This window comes from Thamnophis sirtalis, unplaced genomic scaffold, assembly GCF_051295495.1.
Source record: "Thamnophis sirtalis isolate CommonGarterSnake01/CBP01778 unplaced genomic scaffold, rThaSir2_p1.2 scaffold_15, whole genome shotgun sequence".
Lineage (NCBI taxonomy): Eukaryota > Metazoa > Chordata > Lepidosauria > Squamata > Natricidae > Thamnophis > Thamnophis sirtalis.
In genome coordinates, this window is record NW_028261395.1 from 18,981,381 (window position 1) to 18,996,310 (window position 14,930).

Below are 14,930 nucleotides of genomic sequence, written 5' to 3' on the forward strand. Positions count from 1 at the left end.
CGTAGGCTGTCAGACTGCTGACTGCAAAGTAATATCATAATTAAGTAGTACGATGGACTTGCAGGGCCGGCACAACACGTAACATATTCACACTAGTGTAATGGGACTGGGTGTTTGTTAATATGATTTATTAGGTTAGGGATTTTTTTGGGTCTTCACTGTGAGTTGTATTGTATTACGGGGGGTGCACTGAGTGAGTTCAACCAATCTCATTGTACATATGTTGAGCACTGACAATAAATAATAATAATTATTATAAGGTAAGAGTTCTTGGAAGAGGGCATGGTTAAATCTCCCCATTGAAGGGAGAATGAAGCTGCATGGGAGTGTGCTTCTCATTGACTGAGCCTATGGCAACCCCAACAAATGTGTCCAGATGCAGCAAAAACTCTTTACCCAATAATTCACTGCCAAAGATCTTCTACAGGGCCAGACACTGTCCAAAGCAGCAAGGAAAGGATCTGCAGTATGAAGTGCTCCTCAGCATTTGGAAAATGGCTTCAGCTCTCACAGATATGCCAGCCGCAGCAACCACAGGTCTCAGGCCCTGCAAGTCTGTCCATCTCACTTTCTAATATTATATTGTTGACTTTATTTCAGGATTGTCTCATTCAAAAAACTAAAAGAATGAAAGCTGAGGAATCTCATGTCCCAGAATTTGGCATGTTAAACCAAAGATGAACCAATGTCCCTGCTGCAGAGTTGAGTGGAATGAAGCTATGAAGGGCTGCAATATGTAAGTGAGCAGACAAAACGGAGTTTGGGCTGTATCATCCATGCAAAGAGAACCATCCCCATTTTGGAGGAGAATTGGGAGTGTTCTTTAAGTGACAAGTTGCAACCCTGATTTTAAATAAAGAAGAAATTTAATTTGATAAAGCATGAACACTTCTGAAACACTTACCAAACCACGCCTGCTGTTCTCCTTGTACTTCAATTGCAAGTCCGAAGTCAGCCAGTTTGACAGCAGCCCCCTTGCACTTACTGGCAAGGAGCAAGTTCTCAGGCTACATAAGAGACCCCAGAGAGAAAGAGCTGAAGTGAGTATTTCTGCCTTAAAACCATTGCTCTCTTCTTAAAGTTCACAGCATCACAATCTACCCTTCTTTTAAAAATCCAGATTCTTACCTGCAGCATAGTGGCAATGGAAGGGATGGAATAAAATCCATCCTCATAGCCATGCACTGCACCTTATCAAACTCTTTCCCAGACAAACATTTCTTATGCACCAGTGCGAACAGTAGGTGGCACTAATTCTGCATGGCCTTTAGATTTCCTTGTGACATGTGCACTATTGGAAGTAATTCTGAAGGCAGCAGAACAAGCAAGATGAACTTTGCATAAATTCATTTAACTGCACAAAAACTTCAGTTACATATACCTCTTCCACTCTCTGTACACCTCTTTAAATAAAAAAATAAATTAAAAAAAAACAAACTTCAGTTACGTTTGCTGCACAGAAATTCCAATTATGTTCCAAGAAAAACTAAAATTATGCATTGAAATAATACATCCTGCTAATTGTGTGGTGGAATAACCAAATTTATCTCCTCAAATCCTCCCAAATCTACCTGACACAGCATTAAGGCCCAGGAAATTATCTTTCATACATTTTTACATTTTTACTCTATGCCCAACATAAACCCCTTCTTTTATGCTGTCACACACAAATGCTGGCTGCTAATCAGGGGGATCAAGCTGAAAAACAACGCAACCAACTTCAGTTTTTTAATTCTGCCGATTCCATGTTAATTCTCTTGACAGCTTTGGTTGATAGGAAGGTGGAGATTTTGCTCTCTCCCCATCTATGCTAAGAGTTTCCTCCTTTTGCCCCCAGAATAACCCTCTGCAGATATCAGAGGAATTGGAAGCAGAAGTCTAAAAAAAACTACTGCCACAGAGAATTTTACTTCTAAAGCATGGAATTTTGTAGCATGAATGCACGTTGAGAACAAGCAGATGAAGGTGTCAATCATCCACAAGGCCTTGCATCCAGCCCCTTATTTGCACCATGCAAAGCAGTAGTTCTATAACTAAAAAGTCAATTAGATCATCTGAGTATAAAAGTAAAAAAAGGTGACACTGGATATTTATCGCCATGGTCTTAGGCCTAAAAGTGGATCATAATCCTCATATGCATCTGACTTTTTCTCTTTATGTTTCTGTAAATGTCAGCTATCTGCCTCTGCCACTTTATGCCAATGTGTGGAGAGATTCCTTCACAGCTTCTTATTGTTTTTACCATTCTAAAAAAATATCAACCTGGCCACTCAATTAATCATGTCCAATGCTAGATCATATAAAAAGCCCTGTTCCTAGGACAGAATCCTGGGGATTCTTACACATTTTTGAAAATTTAAGTTGATGACTAGTGGCTCACTTTTATCCATGTGTTTATTAACACCTTCAAAAACCTCTAATAGTTTTTTTAAAAAACAGGACCTTCCCTTATTGAAGCCATCCTGGATATCTTGAGCAAGGTCTGTCTCTCTAAATTTTTGATAATGTTATCTTTAATAGCCATTTCCACTGTGGAGTCATTGGTGCTCTCTAAACTTGTTTGTTTTCCTGCAGATATTTCATTACTTGGCTAAGTAACATCCTCAATGCTAGAAGAGAATGGGGTTTCATTTGTGTTTGTATAGTTTTGCCCTATCCGTTTTTTGTGGGGTTGTTTTCTCCTTGTAAATTCTTGATTAGGGTATTGTTTACTACTACTTTGTCTGCTGATGCTCCTGATGTTGATCCCTGCTTATCTGGATGTTGATAGGTTGCAAGGAAGTGTTCTGATCTTTCTATTTCCTTTACAACTTTTTATTGTCTCTTTTGAATGAAGTGTAAATGTGATTTATCTATATGTTCCTGCTGATGTCTGATTTGTCTGAATGCCAAGTTTCCAGGAATTCCCTAACATTTTTGGATTTACTATACCTTTGTCTACTGTGCTCATAGTTTTCAAATTGAAATTACGGTTGTCTGTCCACTCCAATTAAGGAGTTTTCATTGTATTTTCTGACTGTTCATGGATGCATTCTGTTAGTCTTCTGTCTGCCTGTCCCATATAGTGGCAGTTACAGTTCTTACATTGTATGTTTTTCTCTTGAGTTATTGGGTTTTGGGTTAACATAAGATATTTGGGGGAGTTTTCATTGGTATGGGTGCCATGGTAATATCATGTTGTTGTAACAGTCTGTTGGTTGTTTCTGTGATGTTTTTGACATGTGGCCATGTTACCTTTTTCATAGTTGGTGTTGGTTGTGTTGCAGTAGGTTGAGTAGTCAGGTGTTTTTCCATAAAGTTGTGTTTCCATTTTAAAGGAAGATGTGGTACACGTGGGCTCTTTCTCTTTTCTGGTGTCCTGGATTGCTGCATTGTGTCTGAATAATGTTCTTACACAGCTTCTCTTGTGGGAGGTTGGTTGTTTTTGGTAATGGAGCACTTGGTTAGTGTGGGTGGTTTTTCGATAGACTTGTGTTTCTAATTTGTTGTCATCTCTTCTGCTGCTGAGGATAGTATGTTATACCCTCTTCCCTTGTGAATTTTATTCCTTTAAAGATGTGGTTGATTTCATCTATCTATTTGTTCCTTTTTTATTATAACAAAGGTGTAATCTACATATCAGATCCATACTTTTGATTGCATGCATGTAAGTGCTATGTTTTCTGCATTACATTACAGGATTTAGGAATCCTGGCAGTGGTGATCCCAATTAGCTATATTTGAGTTGGGTGGTGTTCTGTCCCAAGCCTCTACAATATATACGGACTCAGACTTTGCTGTTTGCCACAACTAAGGATGGACTTAAGCAACCCTTTGGCTGGGAGCCCAGAAAGCTATCTCTATGAAACAAGGCTTGAACTCACGAAATTCTCCCAATCTTTCTCTACGGCTGGATCAGTAAATTGTTGTTTCCTGCAAAATTCCCCTCCCGTTGCCCCACCTATAAGCCAATCAGTAGCCACCTGTACCTATTTCCTTCTGTGACCCTTTTTCCAAAGCTGCTCCCTCCTCATCGCAGCCCTACGCATATGTATGTCAGGGTCGGCCTCCCTCTGTTCTTCCTCACTGCTCCCTGACTCAGACGCCACCTGGTGGTCAACAGGCCTCACTAGTCCCTGCTCTGACTCCGAACACCCCCCCATAGTCTTCCTCAGCCTCCAGGGCAGTCCCATAGTGTTCATCGCTGTCAGATTCCACCAACAGCTCAGCCGGCCACTGTTGGGCCACAACAGGTGGCTACATAAATTTGTTTAGTAAATACTTAAATAAAAATAATTAGACTGTGTTGTGTTGTGCAGTTGCTATGGATTCTGTTGCTAGTTCTGGGTCTATAGATGTAAAGAGTGTTATAAAATTGAATTAAACCATAATCTCGTCTTCTTTTATTATTAGTCTTTGGTGCTCTGGTTGCACTACTGTGAGAACTAATAGAATATTAACTTCCCTCCATAAGCAGTCCAAGCTGTTTTATAAGTTATTTAACTATGTTATGTGTTGGGGTCCCTGGTAGTGATACAAATGGACAAAGAGATATGTTGGGCTTATGTATTTTGATGCATCCATAAAAGTATGGGAGGGCAGGTCTCCTGCTTTTCATCTGGCAATATTCATCTTTTGTGATTTGACCTCCCTCGATTAGATTGTTAAGAATACTCTTGATCAGGCTGTCTAGTTTCCCTATTGGGTTGGTGTTTATTAGGGTGTAGGTTTTGCTGTTTGCCAGTAATTATTTCATTTTTTTGCATGTATTGACATCCGTCTATAATAACTATGGTTTGCTTTGTCTGCTGGGAGGATGATTATGCTTTAGTCCTTCTTTAGGTTTTTGCTCTCTCTTCTGGTTTCCACTGGTTTCCTGGAGCAGATGTTAAACTGATAGGTCTTTAATTTCTTGGATCTCCCCGTGGACCCTTCTTAAAAATTGGAATTAAGATGATACCTTCCAGTCTTCAACTACAAAGGCTGAATGTAGAGACCGGCTGCATATTTTAGTTAGAACGTCCACAATCTCAGCTTTAAACTCTTTATAATAATACTTGGATGGGTGGATGCCATCAGGGCAAAATGATTTGTTGAAATGATTTGTTTGTCAGTAATCTGAACTGAGTCCAGGAAAGATTATGTGAAGCCAGGTAGAATCGATTCAGCAAAAGCACTGGGTAAGAACATTTTTAAGAATAAGTGTAGTTATGTCCTGAAGCTCAGAATAAATGATACAGCAAAGTGCTGTGTCCCTAACAGAGCAGCTCTGTCATCATTGGCATGGAGATACCAATAAAAAGAAGTCATCCTCCTGCAATTCCACTTAAGGCAGTATTTACTGAAGGAAGGACCATTCCTGAAAACACTTCTGGCTGGAATCCAATACACTGGCTGACTAATTTATCACAGGATTAAACAAACAACTTTTGTGTAAGTAGTCCATGCAAGGGGCTGCACCTAGCCAATTCCCTCTGAGTCAGTATTTTAATGTAAGGTAATAAATGAATACTAACCTAATACTAAGGTTGCATGCAAACAATAAGGAAAAAAACCAAACCCTGTAAATTACATGGGGTCAGAGTTGGCTTGCTGTCAGGGGATGCCCTAATTAAATCATGAGCCTCGAGCCAAGCTTCAAAATAAATCCAGTTATCTATTTGGAGCTTCATGTCGGTAGTTCCAAGTGAAGGGAACTCTGACCCCATGTAATTTACGTTTCAGCTCTGACCCTGTTTCTCCTCTCCCCCCACCCCCCAGGTGGTTCCCTTGATGCAGGAAATGAAAGAGATAGTGGTGATTCTTCTGATGTATGGGATTTCTATTCTAATGTAAAACCATGGATAATAACTGATTAACTAATAAAACCAAGCATCATCTTTCTCTTATAGTGTATCTGCACATAATGTATCTGCATTTGTTCCTCCTTCTCTTCACTTGGTTGAAACATCATCAGCCCAGATGCAAAGTTTTACATGGCTTCCTTGCAACAGTTGGCCTTCTTCAAGTATCATGCTTAGCTAGGGATTGAGGGAGACAACCTGCTTGGGTTACATAGATCATGCTGGCTTCTTGGTGGAGGGGCTTTTCAATTGCACTCATGGAAACCACTGTTGTCCAGTAGTAAACTGTAAGCAGTTTGTGGGCAGCATCAGCAACCAGTGACACAATCAAGTAGTCTCTCCACTTGATCACAAAAGAGCTGCAAGGACCAGTGTGTGCCATATGGCAGAAGCAGGGCAATTTCCGCTTTCAGGAGGTTGCTCCAAAAAAGGTGGCTAGGTACTTCAAGGACACCATATGGTGCCTCATGAACAAGCTCACCTAGTGAGGAGGAGGAGGAGGATACAGGCACCAAATGCAAATCAAAATCATGCAGATGACCTCATTTTTAAAGAAATGTGTATTACAAAAGCACAAAAGCCCTTCTGTCTTTTTGTCATATCTTTACAAAGATAAAGAACTTTATAACTATTTTGAAGCCTGCTCTCTAATGATCAAACTTGCCAATGTGAAATTGCTGTTTACAAGGGCCACCGGTACTTCTATAGGTATTAATTTCCCCACCAAAGCATAAAACTATCTGAACAAACCTTTTTAGAAAACCTCGCTGCACCATGTAACTACCATGAGGTTGCAATAAGTCTCGACAATATTTTCACTGATTCTGAATCATTTCTGGATCCATTTTCCCTGCAACTGATATCTCAGATCTCTTGTCAATATTTACCTTTAGCATTTTAAAATCCTTTGAATTATTATGCTACACGAATAGTTAGACCCACTGTATAACATCTTATGTGCATAATGAACACAAGGAAAATATGCTCTAACATGTATTTCTTTAAAAATTAGAATTAGAACTGACTGGCAAAAGAGAAGTCAAGAAAAAGCTCCACCCATACGCCTTCTTGCAGCTGAATTAGATTCTCTAAATGGTAGTTATGATCTGCTACAAGCAGAAAGCTTACTTTTCCTCTCCCTCAACTACAGTACAATATCAATTGGAGATGCCAAAGTTTTTGCAAGTTGTGCAGCATTTGAAGGAACCAGGGTATTAAATTAAATGCAAGATTTTTAAGCTAAAGACTGTAGTGGAAAAGCAAACCAATTTTATACTGCCCAAGACCCACCTGTGCAACTATCTTGATTTCATTTAACTGTAGCCTCCAGGCAAGTCTAATTTTCACTGGAGCCATGTATTACCTTTAAATCCCTATGTACAATATCATGTTGATGAATATGATTGACGCTCTCCAAAATCTGATGAATGCAGTGGCTGCAAAACAAACAAACAAACAAAGCAGAAAAGAAACATGATTTATTGATTTATTGCTTGAATATATAAATATTTTTCTAGTGAGACTCCCAAGGCAAAATTATTATGCAATATCAGTAAATATGCTTTTAATCAGGAACTAAAGATTTAAGTTTTAACAATACATAAAATACCACAAGCAAATATGAGCTATTACTTACCAGGCCCGCTGTCTGCATTGTCCTATGAAGAAAATGTAACTCACAGCTCTTTCTGCAGTTCAGCTCTGTGCACTGAGAAGTGCTTGGAAGCCTGAATCCTAGTCCCACCTTGACCCAGAAACCTCTTGCCCTGATTGAGAGATTTTTCAAGAATCCCTAAAATCTGCCAGACAAGACTCAATTCCATTAGCCAGTATTTACTATAACCTCTTTGCTAGCCTGGCTGAAACTGAAGATTCCCTCACCTCCTTCATATTGGGAAACTGCCAGTGGAAAGTTTAAGTAGCAGTGCACGGAAGCCCATTGCAAACATATCTGCACAAAAGGGCTGGGAGTCTTTGAAAGTACAGAGCCTGTTTAACTCACATTTTTACTTCCCTTGTTCCAGCTTTCAAGCTCCACGTTTTCCAGCAAAACAAAAAATTCTCTCTGTCCCTCTCCCTTTGAATGAGCGCTGTTATCAACACCTATTGTATTAGTTCAACATTACACCTGCACAAAGTGCCTGCGCAAAGCACCACACAAAACCTGCACATGTTCATTAAGCTCATTTCCAGGCACTTATAATGAAAGTAACATAACAGCCGGCAGAAGCAATTCATTGCAAAGAAGGAAGCAACTAATTTTGCACTGTAACAGTTCTTATAGCATAAACCAGGGACATTTGCCTGGTTTATGCCACTCCATGGCCATAGTCACCCTGCTATGGGGTGAGTCCCATTGTAATTCACTCTTAAAGTGTTTTGAAGTGCAAATTCTGTTCAAATTTTATAACAAATGCTATAATAAATGCAACAATGGAGAAGCTAACTGAGCATTCCTCAGAAGTACCATAGACCAGTGTTTTTCAACCTTTTTTGTGCAAAGGTACACTTTTTTCATGAAAAAAATCACGAGGCACACCACCATTAGAAAATGTTTAAAAAAATTAACTCTGTGCCTATATTGACTATATATAAAGTGTTTTTCCCACGGCACACCTTACACTATGTCACGGCACACTAGTGTGCCGCAGCACAGTGGTTGAAAAACACTGCCATAGACTACCCAGATGGGGGATGGGGAAACCAACTTGCACAATAAGAACCATTGACATTAAGTGGAGGGATAGATTCTTGCTCTGGGAAACAGCTAGGCATCTCAACACATCCCCAGAAGGTACATGCCAAAGGCGCTGGCAAGATGAACTATTCTGGCAGGCTCTGCAACTATGTCCAATCCCAGTACAGGAAGCAGGATGGACAGCAAGAATCTGACACATTCTGTACAACTAGAACAGAGCCAACACTTAGGAAGGCCTTTCAGATCCAAAATGGCAACAGCAAGTGAACTATACTGCAGCAAAGGCCAAGCAAAGGGAAATGCTGCAAAGGGAAGAATCAGCTATGGATGTGATCTTCTGTATGTGGGGAATGCATGGATGAGTGGCTGTGTTTGTGTGAGAGGATGACTGATTCGAGGGGCCTGTCGGGAAACGCGGGGGCCATAGGGGTGGTTGGTGGGACTACGGACAAGGGAGTGGGCCGGAGCATTACGGTCTTAACAGGGAGGGGCAGATATGGCGGGGACTTTAGGGCTGGCCATTACCGGGGAAGGAGGGCTCACTACGTCACAGAGATCCCTCCTTCCAGCCCTATGAGTCCCACTCCAAGGCCAGATGGCGCGAGTAATCAGGACCCTGGTCTCAGGCTGCTGTCGCTAAATGCCAGGTCTGTAGTTCATAAGGCTCCCCTCGTTCGGGACTTAATTTTAGACGAGAGGGCAGACCTGGCATGTATTACTGAAACCTGGCTGGGCCCGGAGGGAGGAGTCCCCCTCGTAGAGATGTGCCCAGAGGGTTTTCAGGTGCTACATCAGCCGCGATCCCAGAGAAGGGGTGGAGGTGTGGCTATTGTTATCTGAGAGTCTTTAGTACCTCGTAGGATCCCTGCTCCGGAGCTTGTCGGGTGTGAGTCCTTGCTGGTGAAGTTGGACCTCAAGGGTCAAGTGGGCCTGCTGTTAACGTACCTGCCTCCCAACAGCGTTGCAGCAGCCCTCCCCTCGCTCCTCGAGTCGGTAGCCGAGCTGGCAATTGAGTTTCCCAGGCTTATGGTTCTGGGGGATTTCAACTTGCCTTCGCTCGGTGAACACTCTGATGGAGCGCAGGAGTTCATGGCTTCCATGACAGCCATGGGCTTGACCCAAGTAATTCGGGGCCCAACTCACTCGGCAGGTCACATGCTCGACCTCGTATTTCTCTCGGAGCAGTGGAGCTGTGATCTTGGTTTGAGGGGTAGCGAGATCTTACCCCTGTCATGGTCGGACCACTACCTACTGAGGCTTGACTTTCGGAGGCCAAACCCCCACTGTAAGGAGGAGGAACCGATTAGATGGTTCCACCCCAGGCGACTTATGGACCCTTTTGGCTTTCAGACGGAACTTGGGGTTATTCCTGATACTCTCGTCCGCAGTCCGGCGGAGACTCTGGTTGCTGTCTGGAACTCAGCAGCGACAGAGGCTCTTAACCGGATTGCGCCTTTACGGCTGATCCGAGGCAGTGGATCCAGGAGGGCCCCTTGGTTTACTGAGGAACTCCGGGAGATGAAGAGCCGAAAGAGACGCATAGAGCAACGATGGAGATCCAGTAAGTCCGAGTCAGACCGAGCACTTCTAACATCCAGCATCAGAGCTTACATCCGGGCAATTAGGACGACTAAAAGAACATACATTGCCTCTCTGATTGCTTCCGCTGAGTCGCGCCCAGCCGCCTTGTTCAGGATAACCCGTTCCCTCCTAAATAGGAGGGATACGAGCGATCCTTTGCAAGGCAGAGCTGAGGACTACGTCCAATTCCTCGCGGATAAAGTTGCTCGCCTTCGGGCGGACCTGGACTCCAATTGCGCAGAACCAGCTGAGGCACCAGGGGATAATCTGGCAGGACATCACTGGATTGACTTTCAAGCTGTTACCCCTGAGGACGTGGACAAGGCCATGGGAGCTGTAAGTACCTCCACATGTGTACTGGACCCGTGCCCCTCCTGGCTGGTTGCTAACAGCAGGGAGGTGACACGGGGCTGGATCCAGGCGGTTGTTGCCGCCTCTCTTCGGGAGGGGATCTTTCCCCCTGCTCTAAAGGCGGCGGTGGTGAGACCCCTTCTGAAGAAGCCATCTTTGGATCCAGCCGTTTTAAACAACTATCGTCCAGTCTCCAACCTCCCCTTCGTGGGGAAGGTTGTTGAGAAGGTGGTAGCCTTTCAGCTCCAGCGGTCCTTGGAGGAAACCGATTACCTAGATCCCTTCCAGTCGGGATTTAGGTCTGGCTACAGCACGGAAACCGCTTTGGTCACATTGATCGATGATCTCTGGAGAGCCAGGGATGGAGGTCATGCCTCTGTCCTAGTGCTCCTTGACCTCTCAGCTGCTTTCGATACCATCGACCATGGTATCCTTCTGCGACGACTGCGGGAGGTGGGGGTGGGAGGCACTGTCCTACGGTGGTTCTCCTCTTACCTCTCGGACAGGTCGCAGTTGGTGCTGGTCGGAGGGCAGAGATCGACCCCTAGGCCCCTGACGTGTGGGGTAGCGCAGGGTTCGGTCCTGTCCCCCCTCCTATTTAATATCTACATGAAACCGCTGGGTGAGATCATTCGACGGCACGGGATAAAATACCACCAGTACGCGGACGATATGCAGCTGTATCTGTCCACCCCGTGCCAACTCAATGAAGCGATTGACGTGATGTGCCAGGGCCTCGAGGCTGTTAGGGACTGGATGGGGGTTAACAAGCTTGTACTCAATCCAGATAAGACCGAGTGGCTGCTGTGCTTCCCTCCTACTAATTGGCCAAGTGTTCCATCTCTCAGGCTGGGGGGTCAAACAGTACGCCCCTCAGACAGGGTCCGCAATTTGGGAGTCCTCCTGGACCCACAGCTGACTTTTGAACACCACTTGTCAGCTGTGACCAGGGGGGCATTTGCCCAGGTTCGCCTGGTGCACCAGTTGCGTCCCTACCTGAACCGGGAGGCTCTCACAACAGTCACTCGTGCCCTTGTGACCTCCAGACTGGACTACTGCAATGTGCTCTACATGGGGCAGCCCTTGAAGAGTATTCGGCGACTTCAGCTTGTCCAGAATGCAGCTGCGCGAGCGATTGTGGGTGCACCTCAGTTCACCCACGTAAAACCTAGCCTCCGCGAGCTGCACTGGCTGCCTATTGGTCTCCGGATACGCTTCAAGGCACTAGTCGTCACTTATAAAGCCCTTCATGGTATTGGACCTGGGTACTTGAGAGACCGCCTGCTGCCAATTACCTCCACCAGACCGATTAGATCGCACAGACTAGGCCTCCTCCGAATTCCATCCGCCGGCCAGTGTCGACTGGCGACTACCCGGAGGAGAGCCTTCTCTGTTGCTGCTCCGACCCTCTGGAACGAACTCCCCATGGAGATTCGCACCCTCACCACCCTCCAGGCCTTCCGCATAGCCCTTAAAACCTGGCTGTTCCGACAGGCCTGGGGCTAAAGAATTATTGCCCCTATCTCGAATGGTATGATTGTTGCGCCTTTTAATTATGTATTGTTTTGTGTTGTTGTCAACGGTCTGTATCCCACTTCCCTTGCTTGAGTTGTGAGCCGCCCTGAGTCCCTTCAGGGAAAAGGCCGGCATACAAATGAAATAAAACTCTAAACTCTAAACTCTAAACTCTTCTGAATATACATGTTCTTCCAAAGCTAAACCAGATAGCAATTTCTAGCTATTTCACTCTGCAGGAACCAATACAAGAGCTTTGTGACACCTGTTTATAACTGGATGTTGTATTCCAAATATTTGTAGATTAAGTTTATATCAGAAGCAGAGGTGGGTTCCTACCAGTTTGCACCTATTCGGTAGAACCGGTTCGTCAAATCTACCGAACTGGTTAGAAGTGGTTCCACCAGTGGACCCGGAAAGCAGGCCACACCTACAGAAGAGGTTCCAAAAAAAATTGAAACCCACCACTGGTCCTTGGATATGATTATTCTACACTATCATGCTCATATTTATAAAACTCAGTGCCTCTGTGAAAGGTAAGGATGACTACTGCGTTTGTGGTGCAATCAGAACATTGCGTGTGTTGAAGTTGTTTTAACGCAAACCAAAGATGCCTTTTAAAAAACAAGTTTACATCCTATTCTTATGCATGCCAGTGCTGTGTGTGAGATAATTTAAGGTGGTTCTGACAAGTGCCGGCATCTTCATATCATATCCGGTCACATGGGCAGCAAGCCACTCCCATCCGGTCACATGGGTGGCAAGCCACTCCTACAAAGGAGGCCACGCCCACAGAGTAGGTTCGAACAATTTTTGAAACCCACCACCGATCAGAAGCATGATATAATAAGAGGAATAATTATATATTTACGCAGTCATTATTTACACACAAAAAATAAGTGTTTACTTGCATAGAATGACTGCATTGGATATTACCTAAGCTTACTTTTCACTTACAAATTGTGAAGGATGGTGGAGAGGAACATTATATCACTCTCCTTTATAGAAAAAAAAACCTTATAAAATACCGCTGAAGGCATAGTAAAAACATATGTCATGAATAAATTGTACTCATGACAAAAGCAACAGATTAAAAATAAGGTTGTCTTTACTGTTGAGATGCTCCTAACCAAACAACAGCAACACAGATTTGGTAATGCCATTTTTTAAAAGAGAAAGGCTAGGAAGAGAGAGTGTGTTCTTGTGAAACTGAGGTGCTATCTATAGGACGTAAAGAGAATCAAGATTTGACTTTGCTCCACTGATCAGAGGTATATCCAATAAGGGGCTCTAAGGTCCCAGAAGAGAAGCAAGGCATAAATGTTATGAATCTTCAACAAAACCTATCTGTAGTCAATATCAACAACAATGCACTGAAATGTAAGTTACAGTGATTTATTGTTTTGTTTAGTAAGAAGGTTCAGACTACCCTGCTTTGCAACAGTGAACTAGATAACTAGCTTTAAAAAAAAACACCCAAGAATTTAGCAACACAATTTTATTGTACTACAGCTTAGACACCAAGTAATACAGTCAAGATAAGTAGAGCAAAGTCCACCTAGCCCCATTTTCATGTGTTAAAAACTGCCCTGTTAAACAGATTTTATAACATTTTAATTTTTCTCCCTATATTTATATAGTCCAGTCTAGGAATAATTTATTGTGGCAACTAACATCTAAAAAGGCTGTAAACTCTACAAGTATTATGCCTAAATTGTATGAACAGCTACAGTAAAATTTTGTCAAGAAATGGTATTTCGCAGATGTCAGAACTGCCATCATATGTTGACCAGGTTGGGACAGGACTGACATTAGAATATTGGCCATAAATAAATTAAAAGAAAAGAATATCAAACCATATTAAACAGCATGAACTTACCTAGCATCGGCTTCACTGTAGTATTCCCTGGCAACAATATCTTCAAATAGCTCCCCACCAGTCACCCTGGAATCAAACATAAGCCATGAAATTAAAGAAGTCACACTTTGATGAAGCAGATGTCAAACACTAACAGTCAATAGCAAATGGAAAGAGAAGCTCCCTCTTCAGCCTCTTAAATAAACTTTAAAAGGTTTAATTCCAAAGCAAAAGATCATTAAAGAGTAATAATCCTCAATCATGTATGTTCAGCATCCAATAGCTAACCCTAAGCTTTTTCTACACATGTAGCAAGGACAAGTGCAGGCTTGAGCAGGGGGTTGGACTAGAAGACCTCCAAGGTCACCAATCCTGGCTAATCCTGCAAAATTCCTCCAGAAAATAACGGCAATAAAAGAAAGCTATGGCCTGCAGCCTAAACTGCAAATAATTGTGGAGTTGTACTACTTCTAATTTAGCCCAAGCCTTACAAATTTACTGGAAAGAAACCAGTAGAAATCCTGCCTCAGCAGAAGTTCTGCTGACTGAACAGGAGGGAGTCTTTTCTCTATTTTGGGGGGTCTATTAACTAATACCCAATGTCTGCACACAAGAAAGTCATCTGAAATAACTTCATTATTTACAAGTTGGTCTTAACTGGCTTAATTAGCAATTCCTGACAAAAAGGCATTTTCCTGACAGGATTCAGAACCATAATGCTGTTTGTTTGCTTAAGTTGAATTACATGCACATTCGGCTACTAAGGATGGGAAAAGGAAGGAGGGAGATGTTTACAAACCTCACATACTTTTCAATGACCAAAGATAAAAAACAAATAAACCAGACTTACAGATCAAATACAAGGTAATGGAAACCTTCTTCTGAAATGCTCTCATGGAGCCGCACTGCAAAGAAAGACAAAGATTATCAGGAAAGAGGCAATGTTTACACTTTTCAGAGTTAAGTTTACACTTAACAGGGAAAAAAGCTTGCAGCACCTTTAACTAATATTTTCCCTTCCTTAGAACTAATTACTTTTCAAAATTCCTATGCATAACATTGTAAGTGAAATACTATTAAAATATTTGTTGTGACAAATAGCAAA

General features: G+C 42.8%; 1 protein-coding gene across 21 annotated transcripts in view; it reads right to left on the reverse strand.

Annotated features, from left to right (window-relative positions):
- CAMK2G (calcium/calmodulin dependent protein kinase II gamma) overlaps positions 1-14,930 on the reverse strand; it is a 191,982-nt gene that overhangs the window by 59,640 nt on the left and 117,412 nt on the right. For all 21 annotated transcript variants that reach the window (XM_087702260.1, XM_087702262.1, XM_087702261.1 and 18 more), the window contains exons 4-7: positions 14,676-14,730; positions 13,847-13,912; positions 7,186-7,258; positions 905-1,007 (exon numbers count right to left, since the gene is read on the reverse strand). Coding sequence is in view for 16 of the 21 variants with exons in the window: in XM_014060522.2 (XP_013915997.1) it covers positions 905-1,007; positions 7,186-7,258; positions 13,847-13,912; positions 14,676-14,730 (297 nt within the window). In the remaining 5 variants the exon portion in view is untranslated. The remainder of the gene's footprint in view (positions 1-904; positions 1,008-7,185; positions 7,259-13,846; positions 13,913-14,675; positions 14,731-14,930) is intronic.